At 36.5% G+C, this 14699-nt stretch overlaps 1 protein-coding gene across 8 annotated transcripts; it reads left to right on the top strand.

Moving 5' to 3' along the window:
- Window positions 1–1128: 1128 nt before the first annotated feature.
- Window positions 1129–14275, top strand: LOC140341395 (sialic acid-binding Ig-like lectin 14). Of its 8 annotated transcripts, none has more exons than XM_072427122.1 (9): window positions 1133–1435; window positions 2207–2304; window positions 2655–3005; window positions 5956–6255; window positions 6832–7149; window positions 7232–7549; window positions 8867–8969; window positions 10461–10551; window positions 11425–14275. In XM_072427122.1, the coding sequence occupies exons 2-9, from the start codon at window positions 2232–2234 to the stop codon at window positions 11479–11481; spliced, it is 1611 nt and encodes a 536-aa protein (XP_072283223.1). In that variant the 5' UTR covers window positions 1133–1435; window positions 2207–2231; the 3' UTR covers window positions 11482–14275. The 8 variants fall into 8 exon arrangements, 7 of the variants coding, with proteins under 7 accessions (XP_072283226.1, XP_072283225.1, XP_072283224.1 ...); XM_072427120.1 differs by having other exon boundaries at window positions 1133–1439; XM_072427125.1 differs by lacking the exon at window positions 7232–7549 and having other exon boundaries at window positions 1129–1439.
- Window positions 14276–14699: the final 424 nt, after the last annotated feature.

The following is a 14699-nucleotide window of genomic DNA, read 5'->3' as shown; positions in this document are numbered from 1 at the left end:
CATCATTGAGAAACTGTTGAGGGGGTAGGTTGGATTTCATTATTTTTCATATTTGTTAGACTTAGTAACTTTGAATTAAAGTAAATAATTTTTGAACTTATAGGGACTGATTTAATAAAGCTCTCTAAGGCTGTAGAGGATACACTTTCATCAGTAAATCTGAGTGATCCAGCAAACCTGAAACAGATCTGGTCTAGGATTGAAAACATTTGCTAACAAATAGGAAATTACTTTTAGGGAGTCCATTTCAAGTTTGCTGGATCACCCAGCTTTACTGATGAAAGTGTATCCTCTCCAGCCTTGGAGAACTTTAACCCCCCTGGTGGTATTCCCAAGTGTGGCTCGGAGTGAAATTTCTTTACAAAAAGTGGTAACCCCAAGACACTTGGAGTGGAATTGGGGGCTTACCTGGTCCTCACAAGCCTGCAGCGTCCTCCACCAATGTCAGTCCGGCATCTGTGTCCACTTGGTGATGCCTGGCCGACGTCCCATTGGTGATGCCTGGCCGGCGTCCTGTTGATGATGCCTGGCATTTGCATCCCCTGGCCTTGCATCCCGGTGCGTGAGACGCGAGGCCAAGGGATGCTGATGCCAGCTGGGCCATGTAACATGTGTGCGTGTGTCGGGGGGCAGAAAATTTAAAATTAGAAGTATTTTTAAATGTCAAATGAACCAATTTGACATTTAAAAATACAAAATATTCATACCGCCAGCGAGGTAATAAATCAGACTCAAAGTATCCCACCTACATATTCCAGAGAGAAAAACTCATTGTTCTACTTTCATTAAACTGTCTGGTTACAAAAATGGGGAGTGATATAACCACTGAGAAATAAGACATGTGGTGTGTAGGAGAGCTGTGAAATTCTCAGAACCATGTGAACAGAAAAATCTGTCCTTTAAAAAAGTCTAATAATAAAGCAACAGGTCCCAGGAGAATAAACAACTGGTACAATTACTACTAATCCCATCACTACAAAACAGAGACCTGTCTATTTCCATCATCCTTTTTTAACTTGAAAATGTTGAAATGTAGTAGTACATTAAAAACCAGAAGTTCTCTACATCACATAACGTTTATTATTATATATATTTATTTACAAGTATAAAATAGCAAAGAAAAAGTGATTGGAATAATATAATTACATGAGTACTAAAGAAGCATTAAGCAAGATTTAATTTTGTGAGGACATTTTGTTAAGCAGAAATAAGACTTACTAAACTCCTTTCCGACTAAGCCAACTTCTGCTTCTTCTTTTTTTCTGTTGGACGTAACATCACTAAAATAACTCAGACATACCACTCACACCCATGAAGTAGCAACAGAGAAAAAAGCTCAAGAACAAAAGAATGGAATATGCAAAAATGGGCAAAAACTGGAACACTAGGACTATTACGGCTAGAGATGTGACAAAGAAGATTATATTGAACAATAGTAGGTAAGGCAACCAAGCAAACACAATGCTTTATGAACGGTCAGTGTGCTAGCTAGTCTTTGATATTTCCTCCCAGGTAGACAGATTATATCCACCTCCCATGAAAAAAAATGTTTCATTACAAACAGGTTACAAAAAAAATGATATGCAGAAACTGGATTGCTAAATCTTCCTGGGACAATATGCCCCTGAGAAAGGGGTTACAATTCCATGAAGCGCGTAGAGCTTGGAGATTTATAAGAAGTAATCATGCCAAGTGTACATTGAGATTCTTTTCTTTTCATATGTGTAAAGATTAATTTTGTGAACATAGCTCTGTTGATCTTATCATTAAATAAAATTGTGTTTTTTCAAGTTTGTTTTATGTTTCAAACTGATTTAAGTTATACCTAAAAAACCCCTGGATCAAATGTTATTGATTTTAGTGTCATTGCTTTAGGGGTGTGGCATAAGGGAAAATCTAAACCTATAGATGATTATTTTCTTTTTGGTCCTTCTCTTTCTTCCTAAAAGTATTGGAGGTTGTGGTACTGTTTAAACCTAATTTGTCTCAATATTACATATGATTGATTTGAAGGGGATAACAACTGTAAAGTACAGATGTCAGGAAACATGGCAGTATGCATTCTTGTCAATCGGTAGTTATTACGTGGCAGGACCACCCTTAAAGTCACCCTGGCACTACTGATGCTACTAATGTTAGAGTTATCCTACGTTCAGTTGAATTCCTATAGAATTTCTTTGGCATTTAACATTATTTTGTATTCTAGGAACTGTGGACTAACACTTTCCAACATGAAAATTAAAAGTTATCATCACCTGTGCTATTACCAGATACTCCTTTTTCTCATATCCCATTTGGTAAGAGGTGAGTAGAATTTGAATCTAGTAGTATTGCAGGCATAGACTTTTGTTCTGTATCAGGAAGTTTGCCTAAGCAGGGGGAAATATTAAGCTCTAGGCAATGCCAAAGCAGAACCAAAGTTTGGAAAATAAAGAACATTATGCATTATTATTATGCAGTATTAAAAAAGTTCCAGCTCTGAAAAGAAGATATAAATATGTGAAGCACTCCTGATGTCCTGGCTTTATATAGGTGGAAAAAAGTAACTATACAATGAATAAACCATGTTCTGTTGAAAATTACAGTAAGATACATAATCATGCACACTGTGCAAAATAGCCCAGAAAGTTCACACTTTTTTTTTTAATCTGTAGGTATTGAAAGTCAAACTTATCCTGGATACAGTATAAACGTTTCTTCCCATGTAACTGTCCAGAGAGGATTGTGTGTGTACATTCCATGTAGTTTTACTGTGCCGACAACGGAAACCTTAACTGGAATCGCTGTGGGAATTTGGTACAAATGGCGTAAGACACCGGTGGCTTCTAATAACAGAAGTTTTTCCAGCAATGGCCGATTCTTTCTGACTGGAGATGTACAGAGAGGGGACTGCTCATTGTACATAGAAAATCCATTATATGAAGATGGGGGTAGCTATTATTTCAAGGTAGAAGATAATATAAGATTCAACTACCAAGATATAATGTCTTTTATAGAAGTAACAGGTAAGAAAAATATTATGTCACAGTAGCAAAAATATCAATGTATTGGTTATGGTATATAAATACATTCCTAAATCCTTCGTTTACGATATTGCTTACCAAGTAAATCTCTGGATGTAAGCTTCTAAAAAATTATAGCGTGAACTTGAATTGACCTGAATTTAAAGAACACCTCTAGTTACCACTGCAGGGGCAACTTTAAAGTTTAACCAGCTGCCTAGGTTCTCCTAGTGATTCCTATACTCCATGAAGTTATACCTGCACGCTGCAGCAACGGTGCTTGGTGCAGAGATAAAACACTCCTTGGGGTCTCTATGGGTGGTAAAGTAAAATTGTACAGCAACCTAAAAAGTTGCAGGAGTTACATCATTAGTGGCCAGTCATCCAATGGCCAAAGAGGATCTCTGCACCCAAAATTCTGCCGTAAAGTCGGTGGTGAAAATGCCCACTTCCTAAGATACTGCAATGACAGCATCCCAAAACTGTCTTAGCTGGAGTGCATCTGCACACAATTAAAGTCTGTGTCACAATCAAAAGTTTGCTGTGGACTATAATAATATTTTTCTGTATTATCATTAGTCTTTGTATGCAGTTGTAACACAAAGTAACCAAAAGCAGTAGTCTCTGCCCCTGACTATCTTCTTATACCTTCAGGCAGCATCCAAATAATTATTATTTTTGTATGTTTAGTATTACGTTTTTTTGCTGTTACTCTCCCTAAATACCTTTTACCCTTTGCTTGTTGAGTTGAAGATAATATGAAATTCAACTACCAAGGTATAACACCTTATATACAAGTAACAGGTAAGGAAAATAATATTATGCCACATTAGCAAGAGATCTAGTTATTGGTTATGGTATATAAAACATCCCTGTATATAACACAAGGCTGGGCCACGTTAATATGCGTTTTTATGCACTTTTACAAGCGTTTTAAATCTTAACTTTAAAGCGCTAAAAACTTTTATAAACGCCCATGACGCGTTTTACTGCGAACTGCTGTGATTTGCCGCGATTTTACATAAGCGTTTATAAAAGTTTTACTTTTAACCCTTTCAGGGAATGAGTACAGGGGTACATAAAACCCCTTACTCATTCCCTGAAAGGGTTAAAATATGTGTACAAAAATTGGATGATGCTTTAATGTTAAACTATTTTATTAAATGTGTATGTGTTTCTGTAACTAAACTTTTTTACAAGTTATCCCAATGACAGGATGATTTCCAGGACTGCAATCATGACATGAGCACAGCCATGGGAGTCCTCCTGACAGTGAGGGATTGCAAGGCACTAGGGGTTAAATGAGGACAAGGCTCTCCATTCACCCCTAGTGCTCTGTGATTGGCTGAGGTTTTACGTTTCTCAGCTATTCAGCACTAGACATGAATGGGGAGACTTGTGCCCATTCATCTCTAGTGCTCTGTGATTGGCCGAGAAATAGGAAACCCTGATGACAGCTCAAGCATCATCAGGATTTCCCTTTCCTCAGCCAATCAGGGAGAAGAGCAATCAGCAGAGCTCTACTATGCTGACAGCTCCACTCTCCTGATTGCTCCCACAGCCCTAGAGGAGCTGTGACATGTTCTGTATGTGTAACACATACTACAGATCCTCTAGGGGAGCGGAGCTGTCAGCATAGTCTATTGCCTATTCCTTCTATGTCTATTGCTTACCTATATCGGTGAGGGGGCTTTCCAAAAGAATCTCTGGATGTTAGCTTCTCAAAAATTAAAGCATGAACTTGAACGGACTTGAACTTAAAAAGTGAAAATTTGCTATGTTAGAGGAAACATCTAGAAATGTAATTTTTGCCGTGCCTCAATGTTTATGTTCCTGTTGAGTTGAAGACAACATGGGATTTAGCTACCAAGATAACACGCCTTATGTACAAATAACAGATAAGGAAAGTAAAATCATGTCACAGTATCAAAAGTAAAACCAAACATCATACAATATTTAAATTCCCTGGAGCTTTCCCTTCCAATTCGCTTACCTCAAACAATATAAATAATGGGACTTGTTGTTGGGTTTTTAAATATATAGGATTATTTTAAGTGGACCTGAACTCTATCAGTTTTGTACCCACAGTCCAAAAGTAAACATTTTGACATTTGCAAACATTGCTTTAGCACATATATTATAGCCACGGCTAAAAAGACTGAATGGGCATACAGAGCCTCCTGGGATACCTGCATCACATATCCCAGGGGGCTTTGCAAAAGTCGCTTTTATCCTCGATGGAAAAAAAAATGCTGATCTCACTCATGCACAGTGTGATCAGCACTCTTTTTGTATTAGCAGGAGGATAGGTCACCTGTCACCTCCGCTGTACGAGATCAGGTGACGGAGGCAGAAGAATGAAGAAGATGGCATGGACCATGCTTCCTCCAGACCAGGATGAAGGAGGATTCCAGGACAGCGTGGGACCGAATCAAGACCAAGTGTGGAGGAATGGGGGGCTCTGCGGAACTAAATGTAAGTGGTATTTTAATTTTCAAGAGGTATTTTTTGTTTTTAATGAAAGTTCCACTTTTTGACTAATTGGTCTTCACTAGACTGCTGCTGTGCACTTTTTTTTGGCAACATCAAACTATACCAGGCGGGATGGTTATGGCATGTCCCGTGTACACTGGAAATAAATAAAATACTGGCAATGTGCCATGTATCAAGTAACATAGCTGTTTTAAACACAACAGAAACTGCACTATGTAAGATATTCACTGATAAGTAGGTTATATTGTTTGGAGTTTAAACGTTTTTAAATGTTTTAATAGGGTGAAAAGGGATAGTTTCTCTGCCAAGTTTATTGCTGGGTTAGTAGAAGAAACGTTTGAAGTTCTGGATCTTGTAGTGCTCCCAGCCACATCCTAACACCCACCATTTAATTATTTGGAAGACCACTTGAACTTTCTACCCCCCCCAGAATTTGATCCTTTTTTTTTTATCTTTGCAGGCCTAACAGATAAGCCTGAGATCTCACCCAAGAAGAGTTGGCTTGAGGGAGAGAAGGTGACACTAAGCTGCACGTCTCCTGGAAGATGTAGGGGGATAACCCCTAATATTACATGGAAAGGAAATATCCACAATTTTGAAACAAATAACCATGTTATAAATCATGAAAATGGCACAAAAACACATTTCTCCAACATTACTTTTACGTCAAGAAGGGAACAGAACAACTCAATATTATCATGCACAGTGCAGCTCGAAGGGAGATTGACCACTAAACAAGAAATTACCATAAAAGTTGAGTGTAAGTCTTCTTATCATCTAGAAACTACCTGAAATGTATGATTTACCTGGTGAATGGAAATAGAAAGGATTAGACTCTGCTTCCAATTTGTTTCAAATTTTTTTGTTGTCTGTATCCATTAGGACTATTCATCTCTCTATTGTTCCTGGTAACCCATGTTACAAATAAAGAAAGTTGGGATAGGATACAGCTATTTAGGATTATGCCCACAACAAGGTGTGAGTGGAAATCTTCAAATTGGGATAGCTTTCTATGTAGGAAATGTACCTCAATTTGGGAGTTTCTTGTCTGCCATCCTTTTTCATCTCTGGGATAGGATAGGTTTACACATTTTTTCCAATGAAACTGGGAGGGGGAAAAAAGCTTGCTGGCGTTATAAGTCCTCCCTAATTTATCCAAATATTTATATATATACTTTAGTCTTCCAACTTTATTAGGTTTAAAGTAATCATGGACCTAGAGAAAAACTCAGAGCTTTCCTATTTAGGAAGCTCAAAGTTTCTAGTTATTTGAAAAACTTTTTAGATTGTTCAGAATTTTCTAGTACCTTCATTCTCTTTAAAATTTCTGTCATAGATCCCCCAAGGCCACCAGAAATCAAATGTTCAATCATCAGCAAAGACTCCAATGAACTCCAATCTAACAAGGATTGTGCCATGGATGCCAATAATACCATATACCCTCTACAGGGGTCATCGCTTTCCCTGTCCTGCTCTGCAGACAGTGTACCAGAATCCTCCATGATGTGGAAATCCTTCAGTGAAACAAAAACATTTTCCACTATGCACAAACTCATTCTTGCAAATTTGTCACGCGCCAATGAAGGAATATACATGTGTCAAGCCACAAACATCTATGGAACTTCAAATACATCGGTCACCATCAAGGTAGCATGTAAGTCAATTGAAATTTGCTTTTTATGTTCTGCGTTATTGTAAAATGCAAATGCTCATGCTCTTTTAAAATGTACTTATAGATCCCGCAAGGGCACCAGAAATCAAATGTTCCATCATTAGCAAAGGCTCCAATGAACTCCAATCTAACAAGGATTGTGCCATGGTTGCCAATAATACCATATACTTTCCAGAGGGGTCAACACTGTCCCTGTCCTGCTCTGCTGACAGTGTACCAGAATCTTCCATGGTGTGGAAATCCTCCAATGAAACAAAAACATTTTCCACTATGCACAAACTCATTCTTGCAAATTTGTCACGCGCCAATGAAGGAATATACATGTGTCAAGCCACAAACATCTATGGAACTTCAAATACATCTGTCACCATCAAGGTAGCATGTAAGTCAATTAAAATTTGCTTTTTTATGTTCTGCGTTATTGTAAAATGCAAATGCTCATGCTCTTTAAAAATGTACTTATAGATCCCGCAAGGGCACCAGAAATGTTCCATCATTAGCAAAGGCTCCAATGAACAATAATACCATATACTTTCCAGAGGGGTCAACACTGTCCCTGTCCTGCTCTGCTGACAGTGTACCAGAATCCTCCATGGTGTCGAAATCCTCCAATAAACAAAAACCCTTTCCACTACATATATCTTAATTCTAGCCAATTTTGAACACACCATTTTGAAGTGACACCAAAGTTCTACAAAAAAAAGCAAGTAGACAAGGCTTTATTGCAGAAAGGGATGAGTGAATATAAAACATATTTACCCGCCCGATTGCTCTCTTTATCTGTCAAAATAAAGAAAATGAATTCAGATCATTAAACTCTAAAATAAGTTTCTAAAAAGGTTCCAAAAACATCAGAAAAAGATAGACAAATTGTTTCTGAATCTAGAAATGGTAATACAATTAATACAATAATTAATTAATACAAATTTATATAAGTCCTTCTCAAGTTTTTCGGACAACCCTTGAAACACCATTCAGGTCTTCAGGTAACCCCTCCTCTAATTATTATATCCACAGCTTATAGTACATTTGTGGGGATTTCATGGGAAATATACTTCCTACATTTTTGGCCATTGAGAAGACTGTCACCCTTACAACCAAAAAGATCATTGGTGTGACCCAAACTGACCTGAGAGGCTTACATTTCTCATGGCTCGAGGGACGTCTAGCAACCTCTGGAAGAATTATGAATGAGAAAAAATGGTATATATACAGAAATACATATATTAGAACATGATAGAAATAAATGTGTGTAAAAAATGGAATAATAAATATAAATCACAAAAAGAGGAACACAAGATGGTGTAAGAAATACATTTGGACTTCTCTTTTTATAATCTGTGGTTCTCTAAGCCAAAGTTTCCTTTCTGGCTACTGTTGGTTTAAATCAAGAGACCAATTTCTCATCATACACCAAATGTGCTGGACAAAAATAATACTTCAATCTGTACTGGTACCAATGATATTATGTATATGGTTCTAAAGAATAGATGACAGAACCTGGGAATCCAAGGCAACTGATAATGAATGCATTTTGGGATAAGTGTTGGGTGTGACCAAATTATGAAACCAATGTGAGTTCTAACAAGAAAAAACTTCAGAAATATTGTGTGTATGCCTCAGTCTTTTACATACAAATTATTAATTTAATTATTATTATTAGGGTAATTTTTTTAGAAGTAATTTTTTCCCTTTTAAGCACAGGGAGCTTCCAAAACTTTTATAGCTACTGCTAGTCGAGGTGGAGTTTTTGCTGCTGTTATCATAGTGACTGGAGCTTTATTAATACAGTTCTTCAGAAAGTAAGTTTTGTCTTAACTTATTATTATGTGTTATATATATTCATAACCACTTCAGTGCTCTCCCCTGTATACTCCTAAGAAATCAGAGAAAATTGAGAAATGTTTGTATTTCTGCAGATATAATTAAGGTATTTAAGGTGCTGGGAATGGTGGTCCACCCCTAAAATAACACTCATGAACTATGAGAACCAAGCAGATCAAGTCATGACCAAAAAAATATTATTTTTTTCTCTTAAACATACACATAATATATGAACTAATTAAAAACAAAGATCAACATTTTTTATTTAGGTAATGTGATAAAATACAAATACATGATAAAATGACCAAGTCACAATAACTCCATAAAATGATTGTGTTTTATGAGGCAATATAAGCTTCTTACTTCTCTGTAGGTCAATGGTTATCACTGAGTAGTATATCAGCAAAAATAATTGCTTGAGACATTTGACGCGTTTCGCAATCATTTATTATTGCTTCTTCTTTACACATTTCCTGCTGATAGTTGTGCATATGTAAGTTTTTCTACTTTCTACATACATACTTTTTTTTTTTGTTGGTTGTTGTTACTTATGATGAAAGGCTTTGATAGATATTGTGAAAAGCGTTGAGTATTTCAAGCAGTCAATCTTCTTTTCCAATATACTAGTCAGTGATAAACAAGTGGATCATGTAACCATTGACTTACAGAATAGCTTGTACAGACTTGTAAAGTACAATATTTGTATGAAATTTTTTTCTTTTTCATGTATTTGTATTTTATTTTAATTTATTGCCTAAATAATTAATATATTATTAGGTGTATGTTAAAAAAAATGTGTTTTAATGGCATTTCTTGATCTACCTAGTTTTCTTGGTTTGGTCTTGATTCATTGCATGGTTAGCTGCTCCCAGACGTGCAGAAAACTGCTACTATACCCTGGGAGGCGGAAACCACACTGCAGGCAGATTTTCATGTGGCTGCAACTGTGTATGGACCTGTTGCTTTTGGGAAGCCATGATCTTGCACAGCCACATGCATTCACATGTAAAATATGGTTCCTAACCACTTCCTTAAATGGGAAAGGTTGGGGGAGTGATTGAGCCCACATTGGACTTCTCTGGCTCACCATGGGTCTAAAAAAATACATTTTTTTTCTTGTGACAAATACCTATTTGGTTTAGTGAAATGATGTTTAGAAGATAGATAGTGTAGAAATTATTTTATTATCTATACTATCTATATAGAAAAAGACGTAAATTAAAACAAACATAAATTAAAATTAAAATAAAATGTTGTTTTTTTAATTCTCAGCTGTCATTTTGACAGCATGGATTTGCCTGTACATTCAAAAAACCAGAAGGGTTGACCCAGAAGATTGAGTCAATCTTCTAGTCCAGACCACATACTGTAAGGGACAACTCCAGAGTAAATATGGCAAAAAATGTTTTCAGAACCCCAGCATCAAAACTGTATTCATGCATCCTCCTTTTTCATGTTTTTGTTTCTAGAAGAAAGAAAATGCCAGATAATACAAAGTTACAGAAATCCCATATCAGCAATAATGATGCAATATACTGCAATATAGAAATGTCTCCAAAGGTGAGTAATGCAAACAGATGGTTTCTGTTTTTTTTAGTAAGTGATATCATTAATTCATAAAATCTCAATTTAGGGCTTACCTTTAGTAAAAAGTAGCATCTTAAAATTTAGTGACAGCTTACGTTATAAGAAAATCTCTGTTCGATCTATAAAGTTGAGCATAGCCTTCCCTATTGGATTATTCAGTGTGGTGGCCACTTGACCAATTAGGAGGCTCAGAAAGGAGAAGCTGGAATTTACATATAATTTTTGTGATTTAAATGTTTACATTAGATTGCGAACATGGCCAGTAGCTAACTCTTAGGGGTCTATCTAATTATTTCCCCAAAATAATCATACATCAAAAGGAAAACCATTTATCTACATAAAAGTCGAGAAAGCATTTGGAAGGCAATTATAAATCCTTAATCTGTTAAAGGGAAACTAGAAGGTCTTTACTGTGTGGGGAAGCAAAGCTACACAATAGGGTTTTAAAACTTTGTAAAGTTCAGCTCCAAAGGTAATATCTATCAAAATCTATGATTGCTTCCAGAATGTACCTTAATTTTTGGTTTAGTCAATATTTTACATATTGCAAAAAGAAGTCATAAAGCAACAGTCCACCACCCATTAAAACATTAAACATTTCTTCTGGTTAGAGGAGGAAAGGGTTAGAGCCCATCTCAGCTGTTTATTGTCCTCTTTGTGCCCTAATAGGGAGATCTCCTCTAACCTGTGTATTAAGCAGAAAGTGATAGTACATTTCTCCAACATATTTCTTACTTTTATTATTAACAACACCAAAAGATAAAAATGTTTTTCTTTAAATAGAATTTTTAATTTTATTTTTTTCATATATATAATGTTTTAATTTACTCATAATCTGTTCCTTAGAATTTCAGAATGAATCCTACTGAGCAAGCTGAATCAACCCAAACCTCTGGACTCTGAGTATGCAAGAAATTACTTTTCAAGGAATGTTAAGAACATTTAGACCTCCCCTAAAGAGCTATGCTGGGATCTGGATAAAATGATTGGCCATTATCTAAAAGCACAAACACCACTTTCACCTTCCCCTGAATACAGGGAAACCTCCGAAACTTGGTTGACGAGTTGTAAGTAGGGATGAGCAAAAAAATTGGGAAAATTTTTAATTTTGATCCAGCGTCAAATCAGGCCTTTATCTCCTACAGAATATGTAAGCGAGAATGGCCATGTGATTCGCCACAAGGTCATCTTCTGGACAAACTTAGATGAACTCTCAATAGGAAACTACTCAATCACTCGCATGCCTCCAATCAGCTGTGACCGCAAGTTTCCACGGTCACTGGGCCGTGGGTCACTGAACTCAGATGAATTCTCAATGGAGAAACTCCAATGAGAGTTCACCTGCAGTCACAGCTGATTGGAAGTACTCCCGTGCCTCCAATCAGCTGTGACCGCAAGTTTCCACGGTCACTGGGCCGTGGGTCACTGAACTCAGATGAATTCTCAATGGAGAAATTCCAATGAGAGTTCGCCTGCAGTCACAGCTGATTGGAAGTACTCCCGTGCCCCCAATCAGCTGTGACTTCAGGTTCCCACGCTCCCCGGGCTGTACTTATCAACCCAGGGAGCGTGGGAACCTGAACTTCAATGGAATTTGAAAAATCGGTTCGCCAACATTTTTGGATAAGAGTGCACTAAATGATTTATACTTTAAAAGATCCTATTCCATGGTTATAAATAATAAATGAAACTTATCACCTTTGAGTTTGAGGCTGGGTTCTTCGGCAGCTCAGGTATAACCTAAGCTTATGTGGTACTTTATCAACAAAAAAATGTTGGCTAGACTCCATTGCAAGATGAGGAACTTTCCGAAGATATAGTCACACTGGAATAATTGCTACCTTCTGGGAGATTTAAGTGGCACTTTGTTGAGCTTATAATTTTTCTCTTTAGGGACAGGTATTGCACATAGTTTCCCCTTCTGCACATGCCCACAAAAAGGGGAGGTGCTTTATCCTTTTTTCATAAAAAAAGACCAATATTTTTACTTTATATAAAATGTTCGTCCATCCTTTTATGTAATGTGAAAATTTGAGTTTAGGTCCGCTTTAACAAGACATGCTGTGGGAAGTTTGTAATAATAGCCACATACACCTGTGTACATACCTGATGTGCGGAGAGGGGATTGCTCATTCTACATAGAAAATGTATTATATGGAGATGAAGATAGAGTTGCCATGGTGACACTTGTCACCAAGAAAGAAAGCTGGGGGTATGGTAGCATTTTAGGGTTAGTCCCAGAAAAAGATGTGAGCGGAAAAGATTCAATGGGGACAGCTTTCCAAGCGGCAACCTTAAAAGGGTATTCATTCTTTTGTATAATACCCCAGGATCATTGGATATACATACACTTAAGATTTAAAGTAAATACTTACTTTTAGGGAGTCTTAGCCTTTAACCTTAAAGTGAATAATTGAGAAGTGAGTTCTCTATGTGGATTATACATATATGTATAATGATCATATCCCCCCTAAAGGTCTCTTCTAAGAATAGTTTCAGTTCAGCTAATCTCTCCTCATAGCTGAGCTCCTCCATTCCTTTTATTAGTTTAGTTGTCCTTCTCTGTACTCTCTCCATTTTCACAAGGTCCTTTCCGTGAACTGGTGCCCAAAACTGGACTGCATATTCCAGATGTGGTCTGACCAATGCTTTGTACAGGGGCAGGATTATGTCTTATGGGTAATACACAGGGTATAGCACCCTTTGGTGCAATCTGTACTTTTTGTGGTTTATATAGCTTTTATGTATATATTCATTAGCATTTTCTCTGTTAGGGATTTGGTATTCAGCTGCCTAACTACTATATCATTTCATGATTAAGTTTGAACTTGCCCACTAAAGAACGGGAGGAATATTATGTGGGTCTTCCACTTTGTAAGAAAAAAGTCATTGTGCTGGAACTCTTTCCAATTATGTCTGCTTTGAGTAGTCCAACCATAGACAAAAATCTCTAATATATGCCATGTAGTCATTCCAAGGGTTCTTGCAATGTTCAGACAATGAGATGTTTGGCTTCAGTTAAAGATGAACAGAAGTTATCCCTGTCGAGAGCTCAGTTGGAGTAATTACCGTATTTTTTGGATCATAAGACGCACTGGACCATAAGACGCACCAGTTTTTTAGAGAAGGGAAATGAAGAAAAAAAAGATTCTGAAACAAATAGTGTCCTAAAATATTTTATGTGCATTAAAAACCAACATCACAGTCATAAACACATGTAATAAACCCTGTAAAGTAAACAGCAGCATTTAGAACCATTATTAACAAAGTCAGCAAAAGACAAAATTACTGTAAAACACAATAACGAGAGACTTCAGTAATAAAATAGAATAAAGTTGAAGATTTATGGTAAAGGTTCTGCTCGTTTTATGAGAACCCCAAGAACTCCTCATTGCTAGAGTCAGAATCTAGAAAGCTCAGTTCCTCACAGTGCAGTGACGTACTGCCCCTTTAATTCTGCTTTTATAACAAAAGACATTAACCTCCTGGGCATTACACTGAGGTCTGGATTTCTGTACCAAAAGCGTTACACTGTTTTTCATGAATTTTTTTTTTTTTTACATTTTAGACCTGTAAGTTACAGAAATATGTCCGAACAAGGGTCTAGTAGATATCATGAATATAAAAAAATGTTTGAAACACGCAATCATGTAAAAAAAAAAAAAATGTACTTTTAATAAAATCCTATCCTATTTTCTTTTTTGCATAGAAATTTTTGTTTGTATTGTGGGCTTCTAATTCTTAGGATTAACTCCCGGGTATGATAATTATATTTATTTATTATATTAAAATCATAAATTATAATATAATACATAAATATAAATAATAATTTAAAACAATAATGAAATAATAGACAACAATGTAATCTAAAAATAAAATTAAAAATGTACGGTACTTTTATTTTTATGTTGTGTGGTGTTTTTGTACTGTAAAAACCATTTAGAAGCAGATTACATTGTAATATGCCTTTAAATTTTCCTCACATCACTGGAAGAGGACTCATCCTCTGAGTGATGTGGGGGGGGGGGGGTTCCCTGCTCACACAGAGACACAGGCACAGCTGCAGCTGCTCGTATCCATGGAGAGATGCATAGCATAATGTAGGATTTCTGCATCTCACT

Source organism: Pyxicephalus adspersus, chromosome 11 (genome assembly GCF_032062135.1).
Source record: "Pyxicephalus adspersus chromosome 11, UCB_Pads_2.0, whole genome shotgun sequence".
Taxonomy (NCBI): domain Eukaryota; kingdom Metazoa; phylum Chordata; class Amphibia; order Anura; family Pyxicephalidae; genus Pyxicephalus; species Pyxicephalus adspersus.
The sequence above is the reverse complement of the archived record's forward strand: the minus strand, read 5'-3'. Positions and strand labels throughout refer to the sequence as shown.